Consider the following 23,430-nt stretch of genomic DNA (forward strand, 5'->3'; position numbering starts at 1 on the left):
CTCACTTGATAGATTTTTCAAATACAAACCATGCCTAACACTCTCCCCATCCTACCCAAATCCAAACAAACAAAACTAAAAGTCTTGAGTTATGAACACATAATGACAAGTTTTTCAAACAAAGTCCATCTCTTTCACATACTTTGCAGACATGATAATACATCAGTTTGTTACTGGTTGTCAAAGAAAGAAAAGGGGAAGTTTATAAAGGGAAAAAAGAGAATTTTAGCAATGCAGCACAACCTGGGTTTATTCCTTTGTGATGACAATTTTTACATTTCTTCTGGCAGAAATATAGGATGCAAGTTAATTTTGATTGCCACCTTTTATTTACTACCTATTCAATGGATCTTAACTAAATCATGCCATTTTACCTTGGCAAAGAGAATACATTGTGGTAAACAAAAGAAAGAGAAAATGAAACTGGAACACAATGAATTACACTGGCAGGACTGATTATTTTCCCTTGCATAAGCTGTGTTTGGATATTTAAAACTTAAAACTGCATTACCTAGCACTCTTATAAAACAGATACATGCCAGCCATAAATGACTTTTATTTTTTAAATAACAATACAAAGACATGGAGAGAAGGAGTTGCTTTCAGGAAAGATAGGAGTTCCGGCGTTAGAAGCTGTTCTCTTGCTGAGGACATTGGGTTGCAGTCAGAAGCTGCCTCTGACTTTGTCAATTTTATCTTTCTTTCCTAGCTAGGCAAGAGAGAGTTCTGAGAAAAGAATAGCAAAAAAGCCCCAGACAAACAAAACCCCTAGTTTTGAGACTTCAGCTCAAAGACATCTATGTGGTTTGTTTAAGCTGTTGATTTGGAGCTGCTTGTTTTTGTGCACTTTGTACTTGCCACATTCTTTCCATTAGTATCTTTTTATCATGTTGATGTGCTGTTGAAATTGAATGCTGTGGTGTTTATTCCAATGCTTAAAGATTTGCCCTGCATACAGAACTGGTAGTACAGACCTACAGCCTATTTGTGCACACTCTGTGTAAATCAAATAGTGTGTTGAGCCTTAGAATATTACTGTGGGTTACTGTGCCATAACCTGAACTAGAGAATATTCTGTCTCAGGGAAAAACAGCCTGCTGGATCTTGTCAGCTGTGCACTTAGGGAAGCGAGGGAGAAAATGATCAGATAACATCCTTATCTGTGAAGACCCAAGAGAACTGAGTTTTCCATATTCACAAGCTATCTGAAGGTATTGGCAGCAAACAAACAAAAAGTCTCCCTGACAAAGAGCATCCTTCAGAAGCAAAGGAAGAGAGGTCAGAGCACAGCTTCTGCAACACCAGAGAATCCCAGCCACTCTGTACATGCTTACAGTGCTAGCTTGTCTAGCCAAAGGTCTTTCTTCTGTTTAGGTGTGTAAAAATTACAAGTTAGGACAAGGAGGGTGCTAAGAACAAAGCAATGGAAAATGGAGCTTCTCTTACACTGATTTCCTGTGGAGGGGCATTAGGGAGAGCCCCCCGGATGGTAGTTTTCCCTGTCTCAGCTTGTAACTGGAAAAGGTCTTGCCTTTATTTCCTAATCAACACTACATTAGTCTTGGCATCGTGGTGGAGGGGGGTTGATTCAACTTAATTCTTTAAATCTCCCTGTTTTGTATTTTGTTTTGGATCCCTTAGTGAATAAGTTGCTCTGGCTAGGCCGTGAAATACTGTTTTTCATCAGTTTACTGACTTGGCTAGGAGGAAGATTCACTTTGTTTAATATTAGATTTCTATGTTGGAGTCAAGAGCATAGACTATCTTTTCTACTCAATGGAAAGAAACTGAAGACTTACAGTGCACAATTCATCTGACCTGTTTAAAGCACCAATATTACAGTAGGGTATATGACACCTGAATAGTGTCTTCTACTGCTCTTAAAGAAGTCTAGACAACTCATCAATCCAAGTTTAGCTGAAGTGTATTACACCTGATTACAGACTGCTTTTAGCAAGGTAGCACTGAGTGTGCTCACTGGATTCCTCGGGATCGTCTCTAAAGCCTTACAAATACACTCTGCATTATTTACTTGGGGCAAAATGTATGACCTTCTTCAGTGAGAAGAAGCCTGATATTTAACCGGGTTTGTTCATTCACTTCAGAGTGAACTAAGGCTGCAGTGGCAGGGGAAGAATTCTCTGGTAAGGGAAGGTTTCAGACTCTCCAGATTACATTTCTCCAGAATCAAGCCCTGTTGTTTGCAATTAACTCAAGTTTATCTCTACAAGCCTGCATCATAAATTCAGTATTTTTAATTACTGTTTTCTGTGATATAGTAAATTTGAAAAATAACAGGTTCTTTTGCTATTCTTGAGACCATGAAAGGGTCTCAAGAAATTTATAAAACTCATGACATTTAAAAGAACACTAAATTATTGTGTCTACATGGTAACACAAGTTCAGTTCACAATAGAAAGTATCTGATACACTAAAGATATGTCAATTTGCATTTTAATAATAATGTCTCATTTGTAACTTTTTATTCCTTCTTTATATCTTCATTCATTTTCAATTTTGTTTTGCTTTCTTTTTAACATAATTTTTTACTAAGGGTAATAGCAAGTTTAAAATACAAATCCCTAAGCCAAAGCTATAGTGTTTGGCTATCTCCCCAAAAGGAAAAAGAAATAATTATGAAAGTTTAAATATTTTAATTCATTTAGAATTAAGTAAAAAAAATAAATTAACTTATGATTAGACCACCACTTTTGTTCAGGAAAAATCTGGGCTGCTACCAACAGGTGTGGTCTGCTCATTCCCACTTACCCATTCCCTTTATTTCCCTGAGGTTAACACTGGTATTTGCACAACTAGGCTGAGAATTAAATCAGGGAACCATTCTGGCTGCAAAAAACCTACAAATTTTGTGTTGTTTTTGTTTAAGCAGCCTTATACAAGATAAAAATTATTGATCTGAGATAGCAGATGATGACACCGTGTCTAAAGGTGCTTTTTTATCCTAGGTGCTTACATAGGCAGTGTGCTTGAACAAGATAGATAGTAAAAATAAGAAAGTTCTGTTAGTCCTTCTGTTAGTACCCTGCAGATGAGTAAGTCAGACAAGTAGACCTGAAGGTGAGATTACTCTCAGCCATCCAGAATGCAAGCACCCAGCCTGGACTTCTCTGCCGAGTCGTCTATGGTCAGTAGAGAAAGGCACCTCCAGAGGGCAATCTTTTCTCATTTTAACCGAGATATCTAGAATGCCTAGAACAAGTCACCCTATGAAAGTACCTATCTTCACAGACTGCCTTGAGAACAAGATTACTTACTCAGGCGAGGAGTGTAGCTTTTCAGTGTCTAACTTAAGGGAAAGTAGATCATCTTCCAAACGACTTGCTATGTTCACAGGGGAAGTTTGTGGCAGAATTAAATTTCCATAGTTAGCTCTTTCTTTGCTATCACAACCATTAACCTGTCCTCTTTTTCTAAGAAAGAGCTTGTTTTAATCTATAGAAGGGAATTGTGAATTCCGATTAGACTTCCAGGATAATGCAATGAAATTTCAGAGACTTTTAAAGCTGGGGAGAAAAGTGGATCATTTTCATCTGGCTTCATGTATAATACAGATTATATTATCCTTGGTTTGGTTATCCTTGTTTTGATTTGCATGTGATTTGCATGGATCTAAAGTAAATATTTAGATCCAAACATAGAATATCAACCTTTTAGATTTTAAGTTGACTCTGTTTCAGGAATGAGGTACATTTATTTGGGTTTCTGCTGTGAGTTTCAGGGTGACCACTGTCACAGTTACTTCTTCATGCCTTGTGAGTCAATGCTGAATTGTCTTTGCTTCTGTCAGCAGTTGCTAAGCTTTCCAGCGGTTGTCTCTTTAACATCTCTGATTCTCCATGATTTCTAAGAAAATACAGCTGGAAATGAAGTGACCCCAGCCTTAATAGCAGTCCATGAAACAAATGTCTTTGTGACTGTACAGCTAGTTGAGCTATTGGGAAAGTAGGATCCAGAGCTTTGTACTGCTCATCTGGAGCGTTAGACTAACTAAAAGGGTCTCTGGTGTAGGTTTGGCCCCTTCCAACCAGCATTGGTCCATACAGTTCCTGGGCACAATTTGTGAATTAAGACGGGCTAGCCTCTCCAGTCCCAGAAAACAGCTGAAGTATGGCTACACTTTGTTGGAAGGTGATGAAAGTTTAATAGAACATAGCAGAGTACTTAATAGACAGGCTAGGTTTTTTGCCAGATGGTTTCTATGCCAGAGAAATAATCCCTCTCACATTTCATTTACTACTGTAGACTTAGCCATGGAGTCCTCAACAGGACTGCTACCAGACCAGAGAATATTTCCACAATGCGGAAGGTGAGGAAATACCCAAGGGTCTGTGCAGCTCCAGAGCACTAGAACTGTAGGTGAAATTTTGCCTTAGGACAGTTTGTCTGCAGCTGTAGCTCCAGAGTCGCCGCAGCTCCTGGGATCACTGATGTCCTTGGAGTCATTCCAGCCCTGCAGCTTTGCCTTCGCGGTCTATGTGAGTGGTCCCAGGACAGCACGGTTTTGGGTTGCACCAGAGCTATAGGTGAATTCAGCTGTTAAGGAACCAAATAAACAAAATGTCAGGAAATGTAGTTAGCACACAGACTTCAAAACTTACCACTGTTTTATTGGGAGTTTAATCAAAAGTTACACATTTTCAAAATCTTTCCTTTTCAAAAACTGGCTTTTTAATAATGAAAAAGCATTCCAGCTCTATACATGCAGTCATACCTAGGCTGAGGAATATCTTCAAGAAAGTATATTAATAATATGAAGCATCAAGATGTACAAAATTAATCAGTTTCTTTAGTAATATGTTGTAATAAGTCCACAGTTAAAATTTGAATTTTATACTTTATTTGACTTCGTATGATTTAAGTTTCCTACATTAGTTCTTTTATCTGGTACATCAAAGACCCCTTAATATCTAGCATTTTCTGTCTTTGAAGGTACTGGATGCTGTAATCAAATTTCCTCTTGATCTTCTTTCCAATAGTATAAACTGATCAAGTTCCTTAAAGTCTCTTTGCTGTAAGACTTTTTGTTCAAAGTGAAGAAAAAAATATTTCGGGCTGATGGAACAAATTCTTATCAATGTCACTCTTAAAAATTACTCTTTAATAGGTATATGTCATATGACACATACTGAAAAAATATTTTCCTCCTTTCAGTGACCCAATTCAGTACTGATGAAATCAGTTTGGTGAGGCTTTGCATTCCTTCTGCATTGATTTTCAGTGAGGCATCCAAAGAACAGGCAGGAAGCAAATCTTTGGTTTAGACATCACTTTTCCCACACCCTTATTAACCAAGGTCATGCCTAATAATGTACAAGATTTAAAGTGATTTGCCTTCTTGTTTTCTTCACCCTTAGCAGAATCCTAAGCTTCAAGTTTGGATATTAAAGGTTTGAGAGGCAAAGGAAAACTGACAGTTTCTGCAAAGATGTGAGCCAGACCAACATGAGAGTAACTCTACTTGTGCTGATTTTTCTAGGTATAAAGATCTGGCTGATACAGCAGCAGGAGAGAAGAAGTTGTCTGCCAAGGAGAGATGTCGTCTTGTTCTTCAGCAGTGTAAATTACAAGGCTGGCAGGTTTGTGATCTACAAAGCAATTAAAATATCATTCTTTAAACAAGCTGGCTGAGTCATTTCCATTGTGGCAAGCCACCAGATCCTTTGCAGTAGTATATTCTTTTGACATTTAATAAATGCTTTGGGATAGAATCAAATTGATTTTCTGAGTTTTCTAGCATATGAGTAGCTGTGATCATTGTGTCAAAAAATTAGTGTATTCTTGTGGGAAGGAAAAGATTTCAATTAAGCATGTATACTGCAAATTTGCATCCAGGTTTTTAAAGGTATCTGGTGTACACATTTTAGTGGTTCAATGGTTTCTGAATTGCAAAAAGCCCTGCACATTTTCTTTACATGAAATCCTATCCTAAATGCTATACTGTCATAATAGGGGGACCCAAACCAACTACTTAGGACTTCTCAGCTAGACAATGCCTTTATAGGTGTCAGCATGGTGATTCAGAGGTAGACCAAAGCCAAACACTGAACAGGAAGTTCTCAACTTCCTATCCCATCTCCTTACCCTATTTATATACTAATTAATTCTCACCAGCATGAGGTGAATTCTGTTCCACAAGAGAGCATCCAGACCAGTTTCAGGGACAGCTATGAAGTTTAGGGACTGGGCAGTGGTTAGGGTCCTCCTATAGGCTTCTTTGGGAATATTTGTTTAAAGTATGGGGTGAACATAGGTCTTCTAATTCATGTCTGACCTGTAAGCATTAAGATGCCCAGAAAAAGTTCCTGCAGCTCTTTGAAGGATAAGAACTGTTTTGGACTTTCTGCTATGAGTGTTTGACAGTGGCCCATTTTCCTTACGTATAAGAGGAAAAAAAGTAGGCCCTCCCACTAGGTTAGGAGCACACATGCATGATCACTTGCACTTGGACATAGAAGAAGATTTTTCTTCGGTGAAAATACGGTTTGAGTCTCCTTTTAGTCACTAAAGTAAGTAGTGGGCCTGTATAGCCCCTCTTAATAGCAAAAACCAAAAGGATGAACCCTGGAAAAGATAATATTACAATAGACTTGCTTTCTGTAGTCAGGTTTCTTAAGTCAGCTCCGGGGCATATTCTGCATCCTTGCCACAAGTTTCCCTATAAAAAATATCCCATAATATCTAGAAGCTGTACCTTCACTTACAAGCACCTGTAGCCACAAGTACCACTAACCTTCAGAACTTGTGTGGGGCTACAAACTTGACACTGGGCAAAAGCTGTGTTACAGTTATTGTGTACTGTGCTCCAGTCACGAAACACAGAGCAGGATGCCTGTAGAGTTTATTTCCCCAGGAGCCAGTAACAACACTACAGCACAAAAAAAAATGGCCATCAGTGAAAGCCTACAACTCAAGACTAGTGACTCTGTAGTGACTAGCGTTTGAGAACAAGCCTGAAACCTGGAAAGACAAAAATCTAAAAAGGAAATTGCAAAACAGAATCCCTCCATCATGCAAAGGACTGAAGCTTGTGATCTCAAACAGGTTTTAGAGCTTCTGACTCCAGAATCTCATTAACACCAGAAGTCAGGTCTTCAAAACTACAGCAGCGCAGAATGCATTTTCCTTAAAACCAGAAAGAAACAAAAGTCTTAAGTGATGCTGATAAGTTAATGGAATAGGAGAGTTTGGGAGTGAGAGTTATACTAAGTGACTAAGAAGCACATGGCAACCAACTAAGCTGCAAGGTCTGAAAAAATGAGTGACCTTCTCCTTACACCTTTTTCAAGCAACAGAGAGCTATGACAAACAGATGGAAAAATGCTAATCACAGAAGAAAAACCTAGAAGAAAATTCACTTTAAGTCCAATTTCTTGATGATGAATGCCCAGTGAATACAAGCTTGACACCAAGTTTTGTATAGGTGATACAGAACCATATACCCAACTATCAGCAGTAGTGACTAATATCTGTGTCACATAATCTCTCTTTCTCAATTATCTTTTTGATTCATTTGACTAATCATGAAAGTTGAACTTTAAATAACAATCTAAATGAGGAAGCTTATACAATCTGCAGTTGTCATGGGTGCTCTCCTCTATCCTTTTACAGTAAGGGACCCTGAAAAAAGAAGAAAAAAATTTAAAAGGGAGAAAGAGGGGGAACAAAGGGAAGGAAAAAAGGAATTAGGAACCCAGGATGATGTCAGCTGGCAAAACCAGAGGAAAGGAGTCATCTGTAGTGCATCACTAAAAATCATCCAAGAAGTAGGGGGTTACACATATAACCAGTTTATTCAGCCACTGTTGCCAGCAGTAACTACTTCAAATGAGTCACTGCTGGAACTGAAAATCTGTTTGATGCAGGAGTTCATGAATAAGTCAAAAAATGTCTTCCCCAACACTGTTACCTCTACTTCCCAGAAAAGCTGTTGCAGAGTCAGGTAGATAAATTGACCGAAAAAATAGATAACTGAAATATCCTCATCAAAGATGACGAAGTCTGGGAGGAAGCAACACACATCTGAAATCAACCTCTTGTTTATGTGTCATCACCAGAGGATGAGGTTGCCAATAAACTCCCCAGCAGAGGGGGGGGGGAAGGAAGACCTGGACTTTATAGCTGAGTGAATCGGGATGATACTTTATTTAACTTCCTTCTGATAATGTACCTCACCATCCCATTTTGTGAAAGGTGATACCAACTTGGAGGAGGGGAAAGTAAATCTGTGTTCTGAAGTGAGATCCCCAAAAGGAGTAGAAAAATGGTTTCATTGTATTTATTTCCCACTTGACAATTAATCTTTTCCTTCTCATGTAAGTTGTGTTTGGAGAGTGTTTTATTAACCAACAAAACATCAAACCCCAGAGCCTATCACTGAAAAAGTTTTTTCTCCTCTTGTAAATACTACAGTCTATTTAAAAATGGAGGACAAGTGCAGAAGACCCAATCCAGAATCCAATTTTGGTTTATTTTCTACTGTTTAGTAAGCATAAGAGTAAACATTATCAGCTAGCCAAAGTCTGATGCTTGATTCAGCAACTTCTGTGTTAAAGCAAAGTATTCATTAGGGAAGCGTTGATAGGTTTATGAAATGTTGTTGTTCCTTGGGTAAGCTGAGCTGGAGATAACTAAACTAGGACAATAAAATAGCTGTTTCATGAAGCTGGCATACCATGCAGTTTCAGTCATGCACATAGCTTAACTACTAGAATTATAAAAGTGCAGAGCTACTAATGAAAGGCAATTTATGCATCCTGACTCTGTGTGCAGCCTAGATAAGGTGTTCTTTCTGCTTTAGTATATACTTGATCATGACAAGCTTAGCTACTTGCTACGATTTTTAAGCACCCGATGTAAGAGAAAATCAGATTTCTATATCAAAACAAACCATTTTTACTCCAGACAGAGTGAAAGTAATAGACTTGTTTAACCCCTGGAGAAGTCAGTGAGAGTTTTGCTATTAATGTTAGAAGGAGAAAGATGATAGGTTGTAACTTTAGAGTTAAATTGAATGGAAGTACTGGCTGCTCCATGTAAAGCGGAAGAATCTCCTGCCCTCCAGAACATCAAAAGGCCTTTACATTAGGAAACCCACATTTTCAGTGCTGTGTTCGTTTATTGTCATGCAGTGATGTATTAGCTAAGCAAAGCCTACAATCCCAATAGTATGACTAGCTTGCAAACATTATCATGCTTTGGGAGAAGTACAGGACACAGATAGTTCATGGCTCTTTTTACTGACATAAGGAAACTTTCATTTGTTTGGATTATTATTCCTCACACTGTTAAGCATGCAAATATAAATTCAGTAGAGTTAGCTCATAGCTTACTGAGTTTTCTCATCAAAACTTGGAGCTCTACATTTTATTTAACTAAGGTCAGTGGTCTGCAATTAACACTTGTCAGTTACTTCAGATGGAGCTTGCTGAAATGCAAACAATTGGTATTATACCAGAAGTACAACAAAAAAATCAATTTAATTTGCTTTTGCTATACAGTGCAGCTATTAAATACAAGCACTGCAAAGGCCAGACCACTAAAAGTGAATCTATCAGCCTTTGACTGCTAGAAACACTTGTCTGGTTAAAAGATAGCAGTCTTTAAAAATGTCTAATAAAAGTTTTGTCTTACTTTGCCTTTTCAATTTTTAGCCTGCTTCTTCTAATCCGCAACGATTCCTTCTTATCAGTAGCCTTGAATTCTGAACACAAAAGGTCACTCATTTCGGAAAGAGTAAGACATGTCTTTAAGTTTGAATGGGATGATCCAAAGACTCATCAGGTGAGGCATAAGCAGTACAGGAAAGTCAGTCAGGATGTTTTTATGGAGCTCCAAGTCAGCATCAGGTAATCGCACGAGGCAGATAATTTGATAGTGCTGGTTCTCTTTTTCACAACTACATACACTGCTAAAGTTTTTTCAGGAACCTGCAGTGTTTCTGGAGAAATGATCCTTGCTAGTGTGGAGCTGTATTTTTAAACTTCCACTCAAAAAGAATGCTAAAGCAGAGCACAAGTCCTCAATAAAGAGAACTCCCAGAAGTCCATCTAGAGATTTTAGATTCTGCTGGCATTTCTAGAACTGAAGAAGGAAAATGAAGTCTGATCCACAGTTCTTACCAGTGACAAAAAACCCCACATATTTCCTTACGGATCTACAGGTGTGTCATTTATAGGCATTGATACAGCTGTATTTAAGTATTTTTTTTTATTTATTTAAATATATTTATACACAACATTAGCTTACCAGAGTCCTTTTTGGGAAAAGCACATTTATGAATAAATAGAAGAGTATAGAACATAAGTGGCATATGATTAGGTCAGAGAAATGAGCGTAAGTATATGAAATCATACATATGTAAATTTTGTGCTTAGTTCAGAGAGACTTTTAAGGTTTTTTTTAAAACAGAAGTGATTATTTTGGCTTAAAATTAATGTGGTAATGCTATATTGAAATATGAATGCTTTTTTTTTTTTTTCTCCTCAAGTAGGAAAACCTTGAATGCAATTTTGGGCAGTTTAAAATTAAGTAAATTATGAAAATCACATTTAAAAAAAAAACAAAAACAGAAGGAGTTTCTAGACTAATGGTAAATGATTAAAACACCAGTGTCTATGTTTCCCTCATACTTCGAATTATGTCAGCAAAATTGCATTGTCCCATTATATCATCCCATTATATTTTGAAAATAATTTGTTAGTAGCAGAAATCACCACAGAGTGAGTTTGGACCTCACCAGTGCTACCAAAAGGCTGGCCTGTGCCAGCCACCAACTCCAAGCTTTCTCAACAGCTATTTTGTGCCACACAATACAAATCCACCTTATCCCTTGGCCAGAGAATAGTATGGGTCATTCACTTTGACCTCAGAATGCTCACAAGCTCTCTGTCTTTCAACACAGACCTCTATTTTTGGTTCCTATTTCTTTTTTTCCCTCTATAATATATACCTCCCTCTCTCTGTCCACTTTTTTCAGGGTTTGCTTATGATTACTAGTATTGCAAACTCTTTTTTTTCCTCTCTGATATCTTTTACATCCAGATCTCTCAAATCTGGATTCCATCTCTATTTGTCTCTCTCTCTTCACCTCCTTGTATCTCTCTTGACACTTTTCTATTGTTTTCTTCTCTTTTTCTCTTTTCTAGTGACTTTGTTTCATATTTGGTACCAGTGTACATCACTTATTTGTCTGGGTTTAGTTTTCCAGTCTCCTACCTCAGGATTAACCTTCTTTGCCGTTGTTGTCCCTGTTGCCTATATTTTATGCAACATTTTATTGCCTATAGTTCATGGAGACACTTTCATATTGTCTCTTTTGGTGCTATGTCTATTTCTAGAATTTTGAAAGACTAGAATGATATGTCCAGTAAGTACAGAGATCCCATGGGGTAGGGTTTCCTCCATGGAGTATTTTTTACATGCATCTTATATTTCCTGATCACTTCTTTTCCTGTAAAACAGTCCTTTCTGTCACCTAACAAGTGCAAAGAGCTATGAGGTTTGTACAGTTTTTTGGAAAAGGAACATCCATTTTTCTGCCCTTTCCCAGAGATCTGAATGACAGATTTTGTCTCTAATGTCCAACTCCTGACAAGGGCTTACATAAATGCTCAATGTCACTTGCGTGAATACTGGACTACTCACATACTTTATATTAAGGCCATATATACTCTATGCTAAACTGTAGGTTTATTCAGTATGTACCATAGTGCAAGGTCACTAGTGTGCCAGAGATGAAGGAAGACTTAAAATGTGTGCAGAAAAGGTAACAAAGAGAAAGTAAGCTTTTTAAAATAACGTTTCAGCCCTTGTGAAAGATCAGTACCCTGTAAGTGTGTTTGTCGTTATATTTTTGCAGACATGTACACTGCAAAAAGACACATTTTACAATAGTTTTAAGGCTTTCTTCTACATTTCATTAATGCACTGTGAAAATGTGTGTCATTGTGTAAAATATCATTAGATTATAGTTCTCTGTCTTTTGTAGGTAGCTATTTTGAAAGTACTGCCAGAAACACACAGCACTCCCACAAATTGCCTTTTTTAAACTAAAGAACAGCTTTACAGATTCCCTTGACACCTATTAAGTATGAGCTAATACTGCCTCCATGCCACCTACTCACCATCTCAGCATCCATTCCATAGTTTTGAATGTCTGTACTTCTACATCCTACACCTTTTCTGTAAAATTAAAAAAAGAAAAAAGAAAAAAAGAGAAGAAGAAAGAGAGAAAGAACAGCTCCCTCCCATCCTTTCTTCTTCCTTCCAGGAAAAAAAAGGGAGGCCTGTAGCAGTAATGGAAGCTTTGGTAGTCATCAATGACAATTTTACTTAATCTTTTAAAAATGTGTCATTTTGAAAAATAACATTTTAAACCCTAATGCTTTTCTAATTAAAATAACTATGACTGTAATTCACAGATGGTTTACTTTTACAGGAGTCTGAATGACATTAAAATTTCAGACTCGGATGAGAGCACTTTGTAGTCCAGAAAGTACTGAAAAGTGAGTGCTTTACTGGAAGAACATTTTAACCTTTTTTTCCCCTAAGAAAGCAGGAAATATTTTGTGATTAGAGAAAAAAGCAGAATGAAGACAGGTGGCAGCCTCAAAAACTGTTTTGATATCTGACATATGGAATTCCATCATTTTTCAACATTATTGCTTTCACTGAACACCAGAACTGTACAGAGGGCAGTGAGACTAGCTTGTTCTTGGTCAGCTTCAGAGGGTGTCAGATTTAGCTCCGAGACAGCAACACAGATATCCAGCCATACTAATGTAATCCAATGTCTTATAGCAGTTTCTTCTATACATGCTTCTGTCTAGAGCTGTGCTCTCAGTAGACCTGGCATATGATGTAAAAACTATAAATAGCTTTTATTCAAATGTAAAAATGTATTTGTATTGACATTTTGTATTTCTTCATTCACTTAAAAATGATAGCAGGCTTCTACTAATGAAGTACATAGCATAAGTGATGCCATAACAACTCCATTTATATTGTTCCTAGGATGTAGGACAGGCGAAAGTAATGCTAATGCTTAACATGTTCCCTAGCTAGCTCTGTGACTCTGCAATGCCAGAAACTTGTAGCTAAACTGACCATAAGCTTGAGCAATTGTCTGGACACTGATTTTGTGACTGCACACCGCAAAATGAATTGCAGCTGAATGATTAGTTAAGTTACGCATTTGAAATATAGCCTAGATGTGAGCAGTGTGTTGATTTTGAGACTAATTGAGAATGGGGTTGTTAGTTTTGCCATGGGCATTGCTAGTAATCAGGGCTTTTTTAAGGTTTCAGAGTGTAACTTTTCATCCCCTTTTCTGTCAGAGTACCATAGTATTGCCCTAGTAGAGCGGAATGTTTTAGAGACTTCTAATGAGGAGGTAAAGGGAGAAACAAGGATTTTGAGGAATGGAGGAAAAGAGGCAGGAATGAAGAAAAAGTAGATGATTTGGCATAGGCCTGAGACAGAGAGGGGAAAAAAGGCTCCAATGTGATTTAGAGGGTTTTTGGAAAGGCAAATTGGAGTCTAAAGAGAAATGTAATCAGAGTAAAAGAATATGATTTTAGTAAGTATTTGTATCCAGGCTTTGGTTGTCTGAGAGCTACTCAGGTATAAATGGTAATTATAATAACTACATGATAATTTAATTAAAGTTAACCATATGAATAATAATTCAGTTATTCTTATAGAAGAATTCTGGATTTAAGGTGATGTGAGCAAGAAGATAGAGAGTTTAGTAGCCAAAGCTGTTAATACGGAAAGTTCAATAGGTGTTTCAACAAGATGGATGGAAAAAATAGTTGTTTGATGAGCAGTTATTACAGAATTTGCAGGGTTTAGTGACAGAGTAGATGTGGTAGGAGGGACTCAAGGTGGAGTCCTAGTGTCCTGGAAGAAAGTTGAATGAATGAATGAAAATAAAATACTTTTTGAGAAGAGAGGAGAAAATTGACATGGTTTGCTGGGAGAACAGTAAAAAGTTTGCTTGTTCATGATACAGGATTAGATGTCTAAAAGAGAAGCAAATTTAAACTGAAGAAGAAAGGGGTTGACCTCTTTTTATTAGAACCTTTTAATGAAATGAGGAAAAGAAGTGGGGACAAAAGGAAAGATTCCTGAGGAAATTTAGCAAGCCCTGGGAAAGAAGAAGATTCCAGAACAGATGATGGATGAAGAAGGAAGTCAGAGTGCTAAGATAGCCAGGCAAAGAGAAAGTTTGGAAAGCACAGGAAGAAAAGTGAAAACTTTTGTTGGAAGTCACTGGTCGAGAAAACGAGGATGAGAGTATGTCCCTAAGAGCAGAGTATGATAGCACAACGAGAGCTCAGTCAGATTGCCTCAGGTGAACATGAAGTTAAAAACTGGAAGGAATCACTCAAGATAATCTATTAAGTAAATATGAAGACATCATTTTTCCAAGGTAGCTACCGTTGTGGAAACAGGATCTAGGAAAAGGTAGTATCATTCTGGAATAATAATTGATCTGTAAGAAGAAGGTTTATTCCAGAATAGATGGTCTGAATCGAGGAGCTACTCTGGAGTAGCTGTTATCCTAGTATATTTATGTAACTGCACAGTTTTCTGAAATAGCTGTTCCAGGCATTTTCCACCATGCAAAGAAAGCCGATTCCCTATTTATGAGTTTCTACAATGGCAAGACAAGTAAAATGTGTTTTTTATCACCTTGCCTTCACACACTTCGCAATAACACAAAAGGCCCATTTTATTGGGAAAAGAGATACTAACGGGGAAAAAAATAATCAGAAAGCATTCTATTTTTTCCATTTCTGTGCAAGTGATTTTAAATAAAAGACTAACAGTTGCACCATCATTGTCTGTCAGCTCAAACTTCAGAATCTGAGACTTTTAAAACATTTGATTCTACTCTGTAGGGTAGAGAGAAGGGATGCCAAGGGACAAAAATGTGCCCCAGTAATTTCTGAATTTTGTTGGTGGAGTTTAGACATGATATATACATGTCCTGGCTTTCTGCAGTTCATCACTACTAGTGATGTACATCTGACAGTAGTATTTGGATTAAAAACAATTCATCGCAAAGGTGTGCAAATATGCCTGCTGATACCTGTCTCCCAGATCTATAATAAAAAAACCCGACAAACCAACAGTGGAGAAGGGTGGTAGGATAAAAGAATGAGCTTGTGAGCTGCAGACAAACAAGAGTTGGAATGAATTTCTGCCATTTCAGCCAGCCTTATATTAATTAATCAGTATGCCTATCAGCCATACAAAATTAATAGCTAGGCACAAGCTATAATCTTCACTGGATAGCACAGTTCTCTGATACCGGTCCTTTTATTTCCAGGAAATTAAGGGAGGTTTCTTCTACAGAATTCCTGAGAAGAATATGGTCTAAGAAAAGTTATTATTTGTCCAGTTTTCTCTTTTTAGAGTAGCTAGGTTGTGTGTGGGTTGGATTTTTTAACGGCTATTTGAAAGGAATGCTTTTGAAAATTGTACAGAAAATAATTTTTAAGGATTGGTTCACCATGTTCAGAAGGTATCAAATGGAACGCGATTTCTTTTGGTTTAACTAGCCAAATTTTCCTGGGAAGGGGGAAGAGCATCTAAGACCCTCAAGAAGTACATGAGTTAAACTAAGCAACTAATCAGTACAAGAATAAGTTCATACATTCAATCAATACTTAGGAGATTATTTTTCATACATTACTCCCTCTGTCTCTGACTTCTAGTCTTGATTCTAAAATGAGACCTGCAGCACAGCTTTAGCAAGCAAGGCCGGGAACTATGATTAATAATTTTATTGGATATTAGGAATCCTTCTCACTGATGGTAGTTTCTCCTATTCTCTAACTTGGGCTAAATTATTCCTCTTCCACAGATGGCAGCTATCTGTGACCATGTTCTGCTCCACGTGGGTTTATGGCTTGTCACCTTTCTCGTTGCCCACATCCCCCTGTTTTATAAAAGTCAAAGCGTATTTTCTATTACATTGTCTTTCATATTAATGTAATCACATTCAGAATGCTTTTTTTTTCCCCTAACCTGTATTTAACTTGAAGATTGTAGTATTTCTTCTGGATGCTTTTGGGACTGAAGGGGGACTATGTGTCTGGCAGCTTGCTTATCCTTTCCAAATACATTTTTTATTCAACCAGGTGATACTACCTCTCTGTACAAGTATTGGCATTGCACTGTTCTTAAATTGCAGATCTTATCTCAACCCTTAGCTGGATTGCATGCATACTATCATTATTTACCTGTCATCGTTTTGGCCTTTTTTATTGATGGTGAATATTTCCCTGCTGTTTGTATTCTAGATAGGAGTCCGAAAAGTGTTTCTTAAGTACTGGCAAGCTGACCATCTCAATGACTTGTGCCTTCAGCTTCAGAAGAAAATTATAACCTGCCAAAAAGGTAACAATTGCAGAACAAGTATTCCTGAGCTGTCACTTTGTACACTGAGCAGAATACTGCATAACAAAAAATTTTTCTCCTCCTTGAATAGTTGCTGTATATTATACATTTCCCTACAGACATATTTCCAGGTAACTGCTTAAACAGATTTTTTAAAATGATATTAACATTGGCGATGCTTGCACTTTCTGTCTGTCAAAACAGAATTTTATGACAAACTGTTGACTGTAATTAAAACTTAGGAGATCCTGAATATTTCCTTTTCAAAGTGTGTTCAGTGATTTTTCAAGGCACTAATATCCCCTTTATCTTCGTGTTGCAAATCAAATAGCATAACAATTATACAAAATTGCAACGTGTTCAAATTTATCGACAGCAAATACAAAGCCATAACTTAATATGTTTAGTTGTCTTTACTTTCCCCCTTTTCTCACAGCTTTCATATTTGACTGCTACTTTTTATGTTTAGGCATTTTTCTCCCCCTTTTATGCCTGCATTTTTACTAAGGTCACACTGACATTTTTTGGCACATTTTAAAAAGGAGGCCTCCTAATTCCCTGTTACTTCTGTTCCGTTTCCTATCAAAATCTCAAATAACTGCTGCAAATGTGAATAATGCTTTGTTTGAAGAAGCTTCCTTCACACAATACATCATTTATCTAATTGGCTGATGTCTGCAACAATTCCCATTACCACCTTTTTAAAGGAAATTAAAAAGACAAAGACTTATCTTGGGTTGTTTTTTTAGTCAGATACATAATATTGCAGATTTAAGATTATATAAAGCCCTTCCATTTTTACTACCTGTTTTTCACTGTGAGCATATAGTGAAAAAGAGGAAACCGGGAGAGAACTTGAAGCAAGTGAAATCAAAAGAGCAGCAATTCAGGAACGGGTGTGGAGAGTGACAGTTTTCAGCTGAGCGTATGACTTGGGCCTGATGTCTTGTGCAAATCACCCTGTGGCTCTCACAGGTTCAGAAGAGCAACAGTGATTTATCCACTTTCACTTTTCATGCTGGCTTATCAAAGAAAGGAAATATTTACCTTTCAGAGTCCAATTTGCAAACAGAGTGCTTTAACATAACCCTACACTGAAATGTAAAATGTCTTCAGGAATGTCCATAATTTGCAGAGGAAGAGAAGACATCTTCCAAACCCTGCCTGAAGAATTAAGATGATAAGTCTTCTTGGCTCCTTACAAGAATATTTCTTTGGTTTTCTTCTAGCCCTCCTTAATTAGGCTAACTTGAAAAGTCATTTTCACCAAAACTATGTGTTCAACGCTTTTTTCAGAGCTATGGCTCATCTGCATGTTTCTTTACAGTCTTGGAAACCTGAGAAAAATTAGGAACTTGCATGAGTAAGGAGTAGCTAGACAGCCATTTCACAAAGCTAGCTCATAAAATAAGCTGCCCTTTGCAAACAGGTACAATTGCAAACCTGCACAATTAGCATGCCAAAGAGCTCTGGCAGGTTGGGAATAGGGTGGGTACTTGTCCATTGTTCTTATGTAATCCTAAAAATGGCATCCATAGACTTTCACAGTGGGATAGTGATGCTTAGCGAGTAATGGTATTGTCCTGCTGCATATCCACATTTTTCTCCCCTCACTCTTTGCCTCCAGGTGACTTTGGAAGTTAAATCTCTCTTGATAGCATATTGACAAATAGCTAAACTAGTCAATAATTTCTGTATCAGGCTTAAAATGTAATATCATATATATCCATATGAGGACTTAAAGGGAAAAGAGGTCTTGCCCCAGATTTTAATCAACTCTTTACCTCAGTCTTACCAGCAATCCCTTCAGCATTCCCATAAATTTAGGGGGAAAAACCCCAAACAAAACACACCAGATATGTCCTTTTCTGTTATCCTAAAAGTTAACTTACACAGGCAAATAAAGAGGTCAAGCTAAAGAGAAAGAATGTGTAGAAACACTTTTTATTTAAAAACAGATTTGTGATTTTTAGGGACTGTCATATTTTTTTACAGATATGAGAACTACATCTGGGAAGTTTTGACCTTATTGAATTACCAAGAAAATTGTTTGTATCTCTAGGAGAGTCCATCATGCTGAAGTTCTTCCATCAGAGTTCATGTAGATTAGGAAATAACCTTAATACATTGTATACACAATAGTTAATAAATTTCTCACATAACCCAGATCCATGATCTACTTGAATTTTGATTATTCTGATCCTTATCCTTAGATTAACTGTAACAAAGTAGATATTTTTCTGCCCTATGAGGGCTAACCTCAATTATTTTAATTTGCATAAGTGAGAATTATTTTAGATGTACATAAATGAGGAGCAAGTTCAGAAGACAATCTTACTACCCATACAGGAGTAGATGAAACTGAGCACTAAAGGTATAGGAGATGACATTTCATTTTACAGCCCTTTTTGAGGTTATTAAATATTTTTTTTGGTCTGTGTTTTACTGAAGACAAATTATTGCAAATGTTCTCAATGAGAAGGAAATGTGATGAAATGTCCATGAAAATCTGAGCTACTCAGTTCATGAAAATGTGTGCAAAAGAAAAGAAGACGGTCTGTCTGCCAACCGTTCTGACAAAACTTTCTGAACATTTCTTCAAAACATCTCAGTTTTGATAAAATTGCATAGTTCAGAGTAGCTGTACAGTCTCTGGATAGGTAGCTGTGCTGGATATCATTTTACTGGGCCATCCTAGCAGGGTACTCTCCATCATTCATGCCTGCTGACAGTCCTCCCAAAAGATTGACTTCTGTCCTTTTCCTAACCAATCTCAGTGGTGTTACAGACTTTTTCTTTTTTTTTTTTTTTAGGTAAAAGTACATACATAGACACACATGCGCTTGTAAAAATGTTACTTTAAAATACAGGCTATTTTACAAAATCAACCAGGATTTGGTGCTTAACCATTTGTGAAATACCTTATCTGCTCTGCACCAGATAATTTTACAGAAAATACTAGAAGTGAAGGAACAACTTTTTATTATTAAGCTCTTTTGAATTTTTCATATTTGTGAGCAGTGAACTCTGATAATGTTCTATGCATGTATTCATTACCTTTGCAATAGCAACATTATGGATTCAGACTCAGTAACATGTATATCCAGTGTGAGTACTCTCCTAAAATTGTCAATAACTGTACTATTAATTTCATTTTCAACTAAATTGCGTAAGTGCATTAATGCTTCAAAGCTTAAAGAAGTCAGATTTTACAGAATACAACTAGAGGGAATGAAAATGTCATGGCTGGCTGTGATTATAGAAATGTAAACCTTCAAAGTTGTCCATTATGAATAATCTTAAAGTACCTGAACTTGAATATTTCCAAACCCAGTGAATTTTGGATAGGAGCAGTATTAATATGTTAACATGAGCCTTGCCTATATTTCATCTGCTGGGCACTGAGCATCTCTAAAAAAAATTCTCATTTTAAATATCTAAACACGGACATAGAAGGTGATAGAAAATACTTCACATTGCCTTCAGGTTTAGCTGTTTATTTTATTCAATAACAATTAGATAACTAATTGCATCTTTCACTTCACTGTTTACATTTTTCTGTTAGATTAATTCAGCTTGACTCTTTGTCATTTAATGCTGTACTGCAGTGTTCCTAAGACTGAAACTTAATTCCATTGTTAAAAAGGCATACTGCATTTTAGCATTTTTTGTTGTTGTTGTTATTTTACAGTCTTTTAATATTAGCATTTTCAGTATTTTCCCCAAAACTCAAGCAAACATCTTGTACAGGGTATTGACTGCTGACTTCACTTATGAAAAACTTTCAGTTGACCAGAATGAGAGCAACCATAATAAGCAATGATGAAGTTTGACCTGTTTTTAATACATGTAAGTTGATGTACTGAAAATCAACAATATTTCAGGCAACAGGCGAATAATTCTAAAACAGGTTCTACCCTCTGAGATACAGAGCAGTGATTCTAGATCATAAAAGGATCAGGATTTTGTGGAACTTAAAAACCCACACACAAATAAAGCAGCTTTAGATAGTATATTTCTTCCTTCTAAGCCAAAACATATGCTCAGAGAATATTCATATCCCTGTTGCAGTTGGAGTGATTAAATTGGTGCCAAATTTGTCGTGGCCACAGAGGTCAGCTCCCTCTGCCTTGTGTTTCTGCTCAGCTGGGTATTTCTGAAAATTCAGGGGACTAGGTGGCTTTTAGGTTGGGTAGAATTTGTTGTAATGAATATACATACTTAGGAAAGTAGTACAGAAAGCTGTTATAGAAGATACACCAAAATCTTCTCCCAACATAAGGCTGACAAATAGTGTGAAAAATAGTCCTAATAGATACATAAAGCTGACGCAATGCAGATGAAAATTTTAAACTGGAAAATGCAGACATGATGTGACAGATACAGTTGAGGAATTTGCATTAAATTAATTCTTTTTGCTGAAAGGAAATGAGCAACAAAAAGTCTTTAAGTCAAACTAAAAAATCTTCTGTCTGTTTTTTGATTTTGATTTTCTGTAGGTACACTGAAATATTAAAAGCATTTTTTAAAGTTGACCAAAAGGAATTGATCATTTAATTACTACTGCATTCGATGCAACAATAACTTATTCAGGGTTTTATTATGAAACAAACGATCTTTTGATCTTTATGGTGTAAATGTGTGCTTTCACAGTCTGTAGCATACATCTAAGTTTCCAGTTGTAATGTAGTAAAAAATAATGTTCAATGAAAGGAAACATTTTGAGTTGTGATAGCTCAAATGTGTGAATTAATTTACTGTCAATTCTTTTAAGCATTGGCAGTAGAAAACAGAAAGAGTTCCATTTTAGTATGTTATTTACATGCCATCACATTTCTTTCATTCTTTTTATAAGATGTTGACTGAACTTGATTTGCTTGTGTTTACAGCAGAACACACAGTAATATTAAGATATTCATCAATTAATTTGTTGTCTTTCATTGGTCCATATTTTCTCCTTCTGTTATGGTAGTTGTAAGAGGATTTCTAGCTCGCCAGCGCTTGTTACAGAAGATGAGCATCAAACAGCAAGAGGTCACCTCAATCAAAAACTTCTTGCAGAATGCTGAGGACATAGGACTGAAAACATATGATGCCTTGGTCATTCAGAATGCTTCTGACATTGCTCGGGAAAATGACCGGCTCCGCAATGAGATGAACACTGCTTACCACAGAGAAAAGCTAGAGGCTAGAAACAGACCAGAAGAAGGCCACAAAAGGTAAAATGAGAAAACTACTGTGAAGAATTAAAGTGTTTCTTCCATTTTAGTGATTTCCTTCCATACTTAGAAAATCATAGAAATGAGTGAGGAATTGCAAGAGAATTCTCAACTATATATTCAACCCAAATCAACGTTAGGCTCTATTTTTTCCTGTATATCAGGAAATTAAGACTAGAACTTTAAGGACACCCCTAATATCCACTCAGGGGACACTGAGCTTGATAGGAATTTATTCAAGTCTCTGAGGCATTTTTTTTACAGCAATATTTTTTAATTCTACATTAAATAGATTATAGCTGAACTTTCATCAAACCAAACCAAAAAAAAAAAATCACCTATTTTTTTCACAAAATTCCAATGTTAGGAAATTGCCAAGAGAATGAAAAACAGCTAGGAAGGCACTGAAACACAACGAGGTCCTGACCAAGAAATCCTAATTATGCATTGAACTAGGTAGATTGATTGTGAGGAGAATTCTTCCATCTTATTTAGAAACTGGCAAATGTTTTTTGTTTATATTCCATCAGAGTTTTCAGGAGTACCTATTTTCCAAATCCAGCAAATGCTGGAGGTCCTTTCTCTAGGAACTGAGTCCCTGATCTCTTTTCTCTCAGACAGCTGAATGAGCAGAGGTAGCATTTACAGGTAGTAGGTGTGTCTTTATAGCAGGAATGTGTCTATAACTTGCTGGACATATAAATGTTTATTTTTCCATAGGAATTTAATTTTCATCCAGAACAACTCCCTTTGCTTTCATTGCTTTTGTCAGTGACTTTTATTAAAGTGAAAATGGCAGTGCATCTGCTTAATTAGCTTCAAATATCCCAGTGATTACATACTGGAGGAAATGCCTTTGTAGGAAAGACTGTAATTAAACATTACAGTGAAAACAAATTATCCACTGAGCACCATGCTTTCATCTTTAGCTATTTCATTTACTACATGGGCAGCTGGCTGTATCCTGTGCATGAATTCCAGCTCTGCTAGTGATTTGCCATGCAGAAATGCAATTTTAAAAAAACCCAAATGCTCGGGGATTTCTCTGTAAAATGATGGTGTAGACATATTCTACCTAATACATTACCACTCTAAGTTAAAAGGTTTTCAATATTTTGGTTTTTGGAGGAATTAAATGTTAGAAGATTTTTTAAAAAAAATCAATCTGTTGGAAGCAGCTGATAAACATGATTTCTCAATAAGTATGGCTATAATAAAAAAAGGAGAAGATTGAAATAAGTAAAACTCAAAAACTGTGATTGAAATAGCTAAACATAATGTCATAATTAATATTATTAAAATACTAACAAATAATCTTAAACAGTAAGATATATAGATATCTGGGTGGAATTATTCAAGCAGCCAATGGAGACAGTTAAAAAGGTCATCTAATATTTTAAAGATTTGCATTACCTAAATAGAATTTATAGTTGTCTTTTTAGAAAATAATGATAAAGGCTCAGCATTTGCTGCCTCAGTAACTTTCTATTAAAATGGATTTCCCAGAAATTATCATTCAGATTGAAAACCCAGCTTTTGATTGTGTGCAACAATCAAAGTGTGAACAATTCATTCAGTGAATGTCTGATCAACAATATGAAACTGCTTAAGGAAGGCTGCATTTGCGTGAAAAAGGGCCGGTGTCCTGATTTATCATGAAACAGGAAATGGAAGAATGCTAGCAGCTTGATCTGGGTTTGTTTGTCACAAGATTACTACACACATCCTCTTGACACAGCAGGGGAGTTGCGAGATTGTTTACCAAAAAGCTGTTGTTATGTTT

At 36.6% G+C, this 23,430-nt stretch overlaps 1 protein-coding gene across 3 annotated transcripts in view; it reads left to right on the forward strand.

Moving 5' to 3' along the window:
- Nucleotides 1-23,430, forward strand: part of MYO16 (myosin XVI) — a 412,228-nt gene that overhangs the window by 338,614 nt on the left and 50,184 nt on the right. For all 3 annotated transcript variants that reach the window (XM_056328855.1, XM_056328853.1, XM_056328854.1), the window contains 3 exons: nucleotides 5,498-5,597; nucleotides 16,332-16,428; nucleotides 21,401-21,647. In XM_056328855.1, coding sequence (XP_056184830.1) covers nucleotides 5,498-5,597; nucleotides 16,332-16,428; nucleotides 21,401-21,647 — 444 coding nt within the window. The remainder of the gene's footprint in view (nucleotides 1-5,497; nucleotides 5,598-16,331; nucleotides 16,429-21,400; nucleotides 21,648-23,430) is intronic.

The sequence above is a fragment of the Falco biarmicus genome, chromosome 2 (genome assembly GCF_023638135.1).
Source record: "Falco biarmicus isolate bFalBia1 chromosome 2, bFalBia1.pri, whole genome shotgun sequence".
In the NCBI taxonomy this organism is placed as follows: Eukaryota; Metazoa; Chordata; class Aves; order Falconiformes; family Falconidae; genus Falco; species Falco biarmicus.